Source organism: Glycine max, chromosome 4, assembly GCF_000004515.6.
Source record: "Glycine max cultivar Williams 82 chromosome 4, Glycine_max_v4.0, whole genome shotgun sequence".
In the NCBI taxonomy this organism is placed as follows: Eukaryota; Viridiplantae; Streptophyta; class Magnoliopsida; order Fabales; family Fabaceae; genus Glycine; species Glycine max.
The window spans coordinates 49,709,295-49,721,687 of NC_016091.4; the positions used below are offsets into that span (position 1 = coordinate 49,709,295).

Genomic DNA, 12,393 nt, shown 5'->3' on the forward strand with positions numbered 1-12,393 from the left:
CAAAAATAAAATACCACCACTGTTGTTAAAATTCTCTTGTTATAATCGACCAAAGAAAATTCAACTCCTCATACCATTTATTCACGCATTTGATTTGAGGACATATAATAACATATTCTATGCAATTCAGATCTTGAGGTGGGAACTTACCTTTTTGTTAAAGAAAAATCCGGGATTCACGTGCTTCTTTCCTCCCATTAACAGAATCTGTTCAGTTAAAGGTATGGTAATATGGAATCATAATTAATTCTATTCATTCTGTTCTATAAAGAAACAAATTGCCCTTTTTAGAGGGAAGAAAGGATTCAGTTTCTTTTTGGGTCACATGACAAGAAAGGATTCAGTTTAATGCATGCCTTACGGCCCTTAACTGATGGGTTATTAAATATAATCGTGGAAATTTTTAATCTCATCTTAGTATTTTCGAATTTGTTATCATTATTTAATACCATTATAACCCTGCAATATTAATATAACATTATAATAGTAAAATATAAGCACCAAATTAAAATAGTCATATTCATTTTATACTCAAGCAAATGTGAACTAGAGATATAATATTTTTAATTCCTTCTTATGACATTATTTATTTTCACTTGATTCCAACTTCTGACTGTATATGATAGGATGGGACCAAATTCAGAACAAGGTTAGTGACTGATAGAGATCATCAAATAGTAATTAAAAATATATTTGAACCAGTATATAAGAATCAAGGATCCCTGAGGGAATGGATAAAAAGGTTGGGTTTCTTGTGAGTTGTGACCGGTGTGGGACTTGGAGTTGTTGAGATGAAAAGGTGTTGGTTGGTTGGGGTCTTGATTGTGGTGGGGTGTGCCTGCATGATGGGCACAGTTGGAGTAGAAGGGTACCCTGATGAGGATCTCATAGTAAGTTTACCTGGCCAACCCAAAGTTGGGTTCAAGCAATATGCAGGGTATGTTGATATTGATGTCAAGCATGGGAGAAGCCTTTTCTACTATTTTGTGGAGGCTGAGAATGGCCCTGATAAGAAGCCCCTCACTCTTTGGCTCAATGGAGGTTGGTAGTTGGTAACCTTGTGCTTAATTGTATCATCAAGATTTTACTTTCTAAAGTTGTCATTGCTTCATCATCCCTTTCTAAGCTGTTGTGAGAGTTTTAGTATTCATGAAACCTAATTCTGTGTGCTTAAGGATTGAATTCAATCTTCATATTTGTTTCTTCCAATTTCCTTCATTCATACTCTTCAATTTCAATACTTTGTCATGGTCTCTAGCTTGTTTTTTTTTCCTGTTCATTTTAAAGTTATTTTGTCTCATTTTTTTCATATTCATGTTTTTAAAAGCATAGTTGGTTGTCATTTATGTTTGCTTGTCCCTACCAATTCAGGTTGTGTTGTCCTACTCAGAAAATCCTATTTGCTTGGACCTCTCAGTGACATCCTCTGGATCAAAACTTCAAAACAACTCTGGTTTTCCTCTAGTGCATTGCTTTTGAAAGATGCTTACAATTACAACCAATAACTAACAAGAAATATGCAACTTTTTAAAAAAAAACTATAATGGCTACATCAATCAAATATATTATAAATGTCTACACTTGTTGCAATTATTACTAGTGACTCATAAAACTTGTCGAACTCCTTTAACTCAGAGCAAGCACCATTGTTTTTTCAGGCCCGGGATGTTCCTCCATTGGAGGAGGTGCTTTCACTGAGTTGGGTCCCTTTTATCCCAAAGGTGATGGACGTGGTCTCCGAAGAAATTCAATGTCTTGGAATAGAGGTATAATATATGTGACACAATATTTATGCATGAATTTTCCTTGTGATATTGGAGAATAATGTGGGTTTACATTGATTCCTGATTATGATATTATGTCTTTTTCATAGCATCCAACCTTCTCTTTGTGGAGTCCCCAGCTGGAGTTGGGTGGTCATATTCAAACAAAACTTCAGATTACAACTCTGGAGACTCCTCCACCGGTAGATAGAGTGACCAATTAATATATTTTCGTGTTCTTCATTCAAATTTTTCTTCTTTATTAATATATCAGACTTTTATTATAGCTGGGAATGAATTTATGTAATTATCTAAGCATAATTTCAAATGTTATTCAATTTGTTTTACTAGGCTTGAGCTTTAATAATCCTTTTATTTTTGCCAGCCACTGATATGCTTCTGTTCTTGCGGAAATGGTACGAGAAGTTTCCTTCCTACAGATCAAGGGAGTTGTTCCTTACTGGAGAAAGCTATGCAGGTCCAACAAATAATATTATTATCTCAATTTTAATAATTTATTTATCTTAATTGAAATTCCAAAAAGTTGGTCTCGAGTTCCAAAATATTCTATATAATACATTAGCTGACGTGATTTAGTCAAAGATTAAACTTTTTATTCTATTATTCATGCACATGCAGAAAAGTTATGTCATCATTCCTAGCAGGGGGCATGCCATAAAATTATTGTCCTAGTTTACATTTTTATTTTCCTTTTGAAAGAAAAAGTGTTTTTTATTTTATTTTATCAAACTACAATATATTTTTGTTTATTACTAACATTTATAGTGATATGCAGGACATTATATACCACAGTTAGCTAATGTTCTTTTGGACTACAATGCTCATTCAACTGGTTTCAAATTCAATATTAAAGGAGTTGCTGTAAGATCCCTTTCACGTGACATCTTTTGGCATTAATTCACTCTTTTATATTTATGTTACATGTAGACTAGTCTCTGTTACCTTACCTTTATTGTTTAATTTGTAAGTTATTTTACCCCTTCCTCCTTGTTTATCATTTGTTAGATTGGAAACCCACTTCTGAAACTTGATCGTGATGCACAAGCAACATATGAATACTTCTGGTCACATGGAATGATTTCAGATGAAATTGGCCTAGCCATTACGAATGATTGCGATTTTGATGATTATGTCTTTGCAAGTACACATAATGTATCTAAATCATGCAATGAAGCAATAAATGAAGCAAATGAAATTGTTGGCGATTACATAAACAACTATGATGTGATTCTGGATGTGTGTTATCCATCCATAGTTGAACAAGAGCTGAGATTGAAAAAAATGGTACTGTGCCTATTTCTTTGCTGTTCTATTGATATTTTAAAAAGTTTTTTCTATTAAAATTATAAACTAATTAATTTGATTATTTTAATGCAGGCTACTAAAATAAGCATAGGTGTAGATGTTTGTATGACTTATGAAAGAAGTTTTTATTTCAACCTCCCTGAGGTTCAGAAGGCTCTCCATGCAAACCGTACCAATCTTCCGTATCAATGGTCCATGTGCAGTGGGTAAGTGATTCATATTTTGGTGTTAATGAAACAATTGTAATCTTTCTGTCTTTCTTTATGGTTCAAACTGACAAGCAAAGTAATACCACAAATTGAATTTCATGAACTTGTCTTTATATATCTTCTTTCAAATTTGAATGCAAGGAGAATCGCAATGATTTTTTTAATAATTAGCATTCTCCAAAGTATATTATATTATTCTATATAACCTGGTAGTTGTGCGTTTAGTTCTTAATCATGATAAACATGAAACTCCATTTCTCATTGTTTTCTACTTTCATTATTGATGTCTAGCTAATATATCCCTACATATTCTTCATTGCATGCAGGGTCTTAAATTATAGCGACACTGATCCTAACATAGATATCCTTCCAGTTCTTAAAAAGATTGTTCAAAACCATATTCCAGTATGGGTTTTCAGGTAGTAACTTTTATTCAACAAAGTAGACTAGTCATCAATATCATTGCCCATATTTATGTATACTTTTTAGTTATCGTACAGTACTAATTATTTATGTAAAATTCTCACAGTGGAGACCAAGATTCTGTTGTGCCATTACTAGGTTCTCGAACACTAATTCGTGAACTAGCTCATGATCTAAAGTTCAAGATAACAGTCCCATATGGAGCTTGGTTCCACAAAGGCCAGGTACTTTGTAACAATTAATTATGCACATTGAAAAATTTCATATAATTTTTCTATGTAAGGTTTTGCAATTTTATTCTCTACACTAATTTATAAAGTATGGGTGGTTTAATTTGATGGCATTTATATATACGCATATATAGGTTGGAGGTTGGGTAACCGAGTATGGAAATTTGTTGACTTTTGCCACTGTAAGAGGAGCTGCTCACATGGTACCCTATGCACAACCTTCAAGAGCACTCCATCTCTTTAGTTCATTTGTGCTTAGAAAAAGATTGCCAAACACAACACACCCTTCAATTGATGATTAATAGTATAACTAAGAAGAAGATGGATCTGCCAGCCATATACATAACAAGTGGAAATAGCAGCTTCTACACTCTAGCTAGTTGATTCTTAGATCTCAAGACTTTAGAGGAAGCAGTGAAAGAGAAGGGAGTCTCTAATTATAGGCTATTATTTATCAATTAATGTATGGAAAAGAGAGGGAAGTAAGTAAAAGGAATAAAAAAAAGAGGAGATATTCCATTCTTGGAGCCTATTGATTCCCAAGTTGCATTGCATGTTCTACATTCTTTATTTTGGAAGCACAGGCTCGTGCTTTATTCCTGATTGTACAGGAAAAAATATACAACGTAATTTTGAGTGAATTTATCTTTGTTTTAAAATTTTGACCGAGTCTTTTATTGAATTTAATCCCGACCAAATAAGACTCTAAATATGTTGACTAAACTATGTGAATCCTACTCTGACCAAACCAAGATACAAATATTTATTTTTAAAAAAATATAAAATAAATAGTAAGATATATAATAAGCATAAATTAAAAAATAATTTAAAACAGCAAATATATTATATGTCTATAAGTTATATAAATTAAAAAATAATTTAAAACAACAAATATTTGTATCTTGTCTGTTCTAATTAAATTGTGTTCTGTCACTTTTAAGAAAGAGGAACGAAGATAATGGTTTTCAAAGGAAGTAGTCAATCTTTAATTACAATTAAGCTTGGTAAAGCAATGTTGGGAACGCAGACTCCATGCAAGAGATAAAATGAACTCATAATGAAAATTAAAACTATCTCTTGACATGATGGTAAATTAATAATGTAGAATTAGAACTCAATTAATTAAGATGTGAATATATGGTACAGAACTACAAATTTGATAGAACCAACGTATAATGAGAATATTTTCCTTTTATTGAAAAGAAGGAAAAGTAACATAGAAGAACGAGGAAAAAAAACTAAAAATAGGCCCATTCTTTCAGCAACGAAAGTGTTAAAATGCAAGATTTTGTATCGGAAATAAAAGGAGCTCCCCTCATTCCTTTCGATGTCTTAATTTTGGAAGAGACGTGAAAGATAATTCAGTCATTGCCCGAGTCAATTAATTAAATTAAACAACCCCAAAAGAAGCATGAAAGAGAGAGTTCATCTAGGTTAACTTTTGGAAGACGATTTGAGGATATTCTACACCCCACCACGTGTGATCATTTATTCTCATCTCTATATATGTATCAAAAGTAAAATTTATTCTCATCTCTTTTAATATATATTATGCGTAACTCACAGAGTTCACACAATATAAGATGTTTTTATATTTACATATGAAAAAATACAAAAATATTTTATTTAATAAGAAAATTTATATTTAATTATCTCTAATGTATATATCAAAACTATTGATATATTTTTTTTTATTAATCACATGCACCCTTCTGTAATAATTCTGCCTCTTCCTGTTGTTATATTGAAAAGTAAAATATTCATAAAAATTTACGAAACACAAAATACATCGAATGCAATGTGATTGGTTTAAAAATGTGAAAGAGGTTCATGAAATCATCTTTATATATGGACCCAGTCACCCACCTTACCTTACATGGTTATTGATTATTCTCCTACTGTTTGGACTCAGTTTGGTAAGCAATTTGCTTTGCTGGTATTAAATAGCATTACTTTTTGCTTTTACCGTTCATTTATATTCCTGGCTACACCATTGCAACATAGCATTGCTTTTTGCGTTTACTCATTAACAGATATACTAGAAATATAAGATCAATTAATGCAGCTTGTTTGTTAATTAATTACTTAACGTGGCGTGAAGGGTTTGGTATGTATAAAAAACCGTTGTTGGAACCTCTTCTTCTGCGTCCACCACTAATACTTATCTCACTCTCTACACCTTCAACATTCTCATTCCTAAAAGAAGCAATTATATATATATATATATATATATATATATATATATATATATATATATATATATATATATATATATTTGCTTCTGCAAAATGGGTCCTCTTGTTGCTTCTGCTGCTGCTCATTGGAGAAGAAGCCATAGCCACACAACAGAGGTCTTAACTCAAGTCTCATACACACACACACACACATAGTGTTTCAGTGTCTAAAGCATGCATGGTATCTACTTTCTACGTTCTTTGAATTGTGTTTGTAGCTTTGAGTTGCATTATGTGGTTTTTCGAAACCAAACAGAAAACGAAGATACTGCGTGCTTTGACTCATTTTCTCTTTTCCTGTTTATATATATATATATATATATATATATATATATATATATATATATATATATATATATATATATATATAGAAATGATGAATTAGTTGATAGCAGACACAGGTTGCCGAGCTTGAAGAACTCATCAATAATGGCGGCAAGTTTAGTGTCCTTAATTTCCAACGTTAAATGTCACTCTCCTTAACTTGTGTGTGTCAAACCTGTTTTTTCAAACTTTTTTTTTAATTTTCTTCTTAAATAATCAAACTGTATAACTTCATGTTTATAATTTCTCAAGTCAAGTAATAATCAACAAGATTTTTCTTTGTTTATTCCACTCTAATTACTTTAATTCATATACTTTTTAATTAAACTACCTATCTCTTTATAACTTTTAGTTTGTTTACTTCCGTTCAATTTTGGTCAGAAGAGAAGTCATGTGGTGAAGATAAGACGATACACGGGTTTAATTAATTTCTCTTATTTTAGGAAAGGCTGATTGTTCACTTAGGTAGGACCAAATTAACTGTAATTTGGACTTTTTATAAGAAACTGAGTCAATGTCTATGTGTTGAGTTGAATTTTACACTGGATTGAAAATATTGCTGTTATTCATTCATGGTGGAAACGTTGAGTATTGTGATAAGATGTGTATTTTTTATTTATTATTATTAGCCTTGGTAATGGTAAACACGTAATTAAGCTCGGTGATTTTTAATTAGTAATTATTGAAGCTTCTTTATTTATTTGAATTTTGAACATGACAATTTAAGAAGTGTGGATACTTTTTTATTATATATATTTTTTCAAATTAATGAATTATAAAGAGAATAAATCATGTTAGTTTTGCTTCATAAATTTATATTTCTAGATATATCTTTATTTTTAAATCTTTGATTGACGGTTGATACTTGTATATGCGTACGTGCATGGATTTCCTTTCTTTTTCTGTCTTTTAATGACGTAAGATTTTAGCAAGGTTAGTTCTCTCTAGATGATTAGATTGAAATAAATTAATGAACCCTCCTAATTGAAATTGTACTTTCTTCTTTTTTTTTTACCTGAAAAAGGGTCTAACGGTCAATGAAGAACTACCTCTGGAAAAAAGTTGTTGAGGCATCATCAAGTATAGAGGTATAGCTAAAAACGAAGGAGGAACATAAAAAATACTAAGACTATAATTAATCAAGGGCCAATTCATTTTATTCCATATCTTTTATTTGTAATGCTATAAAGGCTGATTTAGCCTGTCTTTTCCTCGTGATTTTTAATAATAGTTTCTTGCTGGGGCGATATATAGCTCCTATTGATCACCAAAAAGTGAATTGGCCTAATCATAGCTAGATTGAAAGTTGAAGCACAAATTCAAATTAAAGAAAAAAAAAATATAAACATGTAGAAATCAACGAGGTGACGATCATAGAGGTAGAAAGAACAATCTCGCAAGGCACGAAATATTCTGAATCATATAATAGATCAATCGTTTCTTCTTTGGCCTAATCATTGTTTCCAAGTATTAAGTCATAGTAACAAATATATGCCATATTTAAGATCAATTGTGATACCATTCTCGAAAGATATCGAAGCATTATTCTTTCCAAGCTTGGACCGCTAGCTTGAATAATATTGAGGAACAGTTCTACCAAGGTGAATCACGACGAAGGCTGAATGCTTAACAATCTCCTCAACGAGCCTGATCTCGATAGTGACAATGATGAGTTTCTTCACTGTTGAAAGAAGGTGGCGGCAAAGATATTGAATCTTCCTCTGTGCAATCGAAAAATGCATCATCACTTAATTTCCGTTTAAGGGAAGAGATGGAGATGGTAAAATGAATTACAATGTTCGTATTCATAGAGTGTTATGGGCTAGCCATGTCTAACTAATGTCTTAAACAATTTTTTTTATCAGCAAAAAAATTTATAATAATGTATTGTACGTTCATCACAACCACAATGTGTGCCTTCAAAGCCTAAGCCAAACTTTCAAAGTGTGGCTACGAAAGCAATCCTCTGCCATTTAGCATGGCCAAGGATTATTCCTTGGACGGCTAATTTCTTGTCACCAATAACCAAACCCTTTCACCACACATCCCATTCTTGAATATCAAAGCATGCATGTGCTAAATATCTCACTCGACGACAACTTGCACATTTCATTGCAAGTAGTCACCAACAATCCCGATTATAGGACTAGATTGAAATTCATGGGTGCGACTATAGCCTGATGCATTTTCATTTATCATCCACACGAAACAAGTTAATTGTGGTGAGCGCTGACACAACCGGAGTAGTAAAAGGTGCGGAATATCGAGTGAATATTGAGATTCCCCTTAGTGCGTGTGTCTCTGAACGGTGATGGTCTAGGATGTAACGGGTCATGCTCTAGCACTTTGTTGTTGTGAGACTTCAATACCACAAAGGCTATCAAATTTTAAGTATTATTCTTCTGCAAGTACCTTCGTCGATCGGCCTCAACCTGCGCTACTAGTTAAAGACGAAGCCTACAAGTTCTCCACCACACAGACCCCATTTACCTCAACATGTTTCCAGTGGCTACATGTGCCAACATGCCACGAATAATAGAAGAAAAGAACACACATCAAACTTAAAGAACAATTTTTTCAACAAAATGGTGGCATTTTCTTACAACAACAAATAGCCAAGCATAGAGGATCAACTGAAACAGCTAAAGTATTCACTACAGATGAGCTAAAGGAGTCCACCAACAAATTTGATGGAAGTAGGGTCTTTGGCCAAGGTGGCCAAGGTTGCCAAGGAACAATTTACAAAGAAGTATTATGAGATAATATAATTCTGGTAATTAGAAAGTCGAAAATCAATAATCTAAACTAAATTGAGTAGTTCATCAATGAGTTGATTGTGTTTTCTATTATCAACCATAAGAATGTGTTGAAGGTCTTGGGATGTTGTTTAGAGACAAAAGTTGTCTTGCTTGTTTATGAATTCATCCCCCAATGGCATTGTTTATGAGCATCTTTATGGTCAAGGCTAATCTGTAAGACTTTCAAGGAAAACAAGATTGCAAATAACAATAGAAACTATTAAGGCCTGACATACTTGTATTCAATTACCTCCACCAATTATACATAACAAGGTGAAAACTTCAAGCATACTACTTGATCAAAATCTTATTACAAAGGTTTCTGATTTGGAATCAGAAACCTTTACAAAGAGATTGTGATCAAGTAGTATGTTTGAAGTTTTCACAATTCTATGTATGATTGGTGTAGAGCTAGTTGAATTCAAGTATGTTAGGATCCAATAGTTTCTATTGCCATTTGAAAATTTTTTCCATGAAAGTCTTAAAGATCGACCTTGATTGTGAAAATGCTCATGGACAATACCACTAGGAATGGATTCGTAAACAAGTAAGGGAACTTTTGCCTCTAAACAACATCCCAAGAGCTTCACCATATTATTATGGTTAATTTGGAAAGTACAATCAACTCATTGATGAATTGCTCAATCTGGTTTGGAATATTGATTTTAGACTTTTTAATTGTCACAATTCTATTATCTTGTAATACTCCTTTGTAAATTTGACCACCTTGGCCAAAGACCCTACTTACATCAAAATTGTTGGTGGCCTCCTTTAGCTCTTCTATAGTGAAGACCTTAGTCGTTTCAATTGATCCTTTATGTTTGCCTATTTGTTGTTGAAAGAAAAGGGCATCATTTTATTGAAAAAAAATTGTTATTTACGTAAAATGCGCATTCTTGCAAACCAAAACAAAAGACCTATTGATTCTTGCAGACATTCAAGATAAATAGTGACAATTGGATCACCTTTCAAGCCTACGACAAGGCTAGTGCTTAAGAGAAATTGAGTGTGACTAAATGTTCAACCGTTAAACTCTAGAGAGAAAAGGAAGATGAGTACCCAAATTGATAATGGACGTCATTTTATGGGACCTAAGCCTCTAATTGGATTTGCTCATGAACAAACTCTTGATACAATTTATGGCTTGCAAGCTTTCACCTAGTTTCCAATTCTACTCCTATAATTTCTCCACTTAGATATTGTAAATATTTTTTGGGGCTAGGTTCATAATTTTTCAAATTCTTGTGTTCTTATTGATTTTTTACTAATGTGTTGCATTTCATGTCATGTTTTTTATATGAATTCATGTAAGTTTTGCATGCATTTTGAGTCTATTAGGATTAGTTTAACCCTTAGTTTCCTTAATTTTGATAGTTTAGTCACTTGGAACTCTTGAGGTGTGCTTTTGTGTGTTAAATGATTGCAGTGAGAATTATAATTGGAAAATTTAGATTTGGAACTTAAAGTTTAAGGACTTGGAGTGAATTAGGGTCAAAAGATGGACGATTTGGAGCTTCTTGGATATACAAATGAAATATCACAACCTTGGAAGCAAGAGAAACTTGAAGAAATGGAAGCCAACAAGTGCCACACTCAAGGTGTGACAACCATCACTAGTGTGGGTGTTCCAAGGAGCTCAAAAACTACTTCTATCAAAGATCACACCTTGGATGTGGAACCCACCACAAATTTGGCCGTCTAGGAGTGCTAAGAAGTTAGCCACAACAAAGTTCACATTTCAGGTGTGGCACGTTTTCTAAGGGTGTGATGATCTTGTAGCTCATTATTTTGTGTTTTAAAGTTTTAAACTACACGGGCTTAGACCCTAATTGTAGCCTAAATAAAAATAAACCTCTTAGGATTAGGAAAAAGGTTTTGAACCTTTAGATTTAGACGACTAAGAGGAAAAGCTTGGATCATTATCCTTTCACTCTTCTTCCGAGTTTGATGTTTTCTTTCTGTTATTTTATTCTCATGACTATGCGTGAATAATTCACCAATTCTACAAAGTAGAGAAAATTCAAACCCGATATCAACTTTAGTCAAAACCAATTTTTTCAATCAAAGTCAAAAGTTAAATGAAGATTAAATTTAATTGTCATGTCTAATCAAATCTTTTGATGATCTAAAATATGTTCTCATCAATTTATTCGTGACTGTGATTATGTTCAAAATATTTAATCTTGAAACTTAAAAAAGTTTGAAAACTTCAAATAGCTAATCTTACCATTTTATAAGATGTATACCAAAATATATGGCAGTAAAAAAAATCATGTACGGATGAAAAGTCTAGCTAAGAATATTATATATGCCTTAACTCCTCCTGTATTTGAATTTGATGCTTGATTATTTTATTTTATTGTATATTAATCTGAATAACTTTCGTAAGCATTATAAACTCTTACATAGCCGCCTGCTTGTATACTTGCAATAATACAACTTTTGAAGTAGATTTTATGTCTAGCCAGATTTAATTAGTTGCATGTTTGAAAGACTAATTGGTGATTGTGATTGGTGAGTGAATATGGGAGAGGCTTGAAGAGAATGTGGTTCCTCCACGGTTCCTCTCAGAGATCCAAAATCTGGCTTAGTAGTAATGTTTCTGTTCAGACGCACCAACCTGGTGCATGCAACATCGCTTTCTCATTGGACAGTGTCTTATGAGGTTGTGCTCATCGATCTCATTGTTGGTGGACACATTCAATTAATTGTCATGTGAAAGCTGTTACACATTGTTTTGGCTGGCATTTGAGTTTGACACTTTGACAATTGGTAAGCCTTAAGCCCCACACTAACACTACTCACCCAATATAGTTTTATTAATAAATAATAACTTTTATATTTTTTTCCCGAAAAGAAAATCCAACATTATTATATTAAATATCACTGTGTATACCGAAAATAGGCGTTCAAAGTTCAAACATTACATCATTTAGTTGGAGCAAACATTTTCAAACCTAATATTACTGTCAATTATTGAATTCATTTGCCTAAAACAGAAGGATACAGCCATTTGAATTAGCTCCTTATAGTATGAACTAATTAATTCTTAATAGACTTCCCTACGTTTAAAATTTCCGTACAAC

The 12,393-nt window shown here is 32.5% G+C and overlaps 1 protein-coding gene across 2 annotated transcripts; it reads left to right on the plus strand.

The window, feature by feature from the left end:
• Positions 1-645: 645 nt before the first annotated feature.
• LOC100815723 (serine carboxypeptidase-like 42) lies at positions 646-4,592 on the plus strand. Of its 2 annotated transcripts, XM_006578879.4 has the most exons (11): positions 908-1,041; positions 1,372-1,453; positions 1,659-1,766; positions 1,874-1,966; positions 2,149-2,241; positions 2,560-2,645; positions 2,790-3,068; positions 3,162-3,295; positions 3,625-3,717; positions 3,828-3,945; positions 4,086-4,592. In XM_006578879.4, the coding sequence occupies exons 1-11, from the start codon at positions 931-933 to the stop codon at positions 4,251-4,253; spliced, it is 1,365 nt and encodes a 454-aa protein (XP_006578942.1). In that variant the 5' UTR covers positions 908-930; the 3' UTR covers positions 4,254-4,592. The 2 variants fall into 2 exon arrangements, with proteins under 2 accessions (XP_003522555.2, XP_006578942.1); XM_003522507.5 differs by lacking the exon at positions 1,372-1,453 and having other exon boundaries at positions 646-1,041.
• Positions 4,593-12,393: the final 7,801 nt, after the last annotated feature.

What these genes read in the sequence shown, in the direction of transcription:
- LOC100815723 (XM_003522507.5), top strand. Translation starts at nt 792, where the DNA reads ATGAAAAGGTGTTGGTTGGTTGGGGTCTTGATTGTGGTGGGGTGTGCC. An exon ending in TCAATATTAAAGGAGTTGCT is followed by an intron (nt 2,646 to 2,789) that starts GTAAGATCCCTT and finishes ATCATTTGTTAG; the next exon opens with ATTGGAAACCCACTTCTGAA. An exon ending in AGCTGAGATTGAAAAAAATG is followed by an intron (nt 3,069 to 3,161) that starts GTACTGTGCCTA and finishes ATTTTAATGCAG; the next exon opens with GCTACTAAAATAAGCATAGG.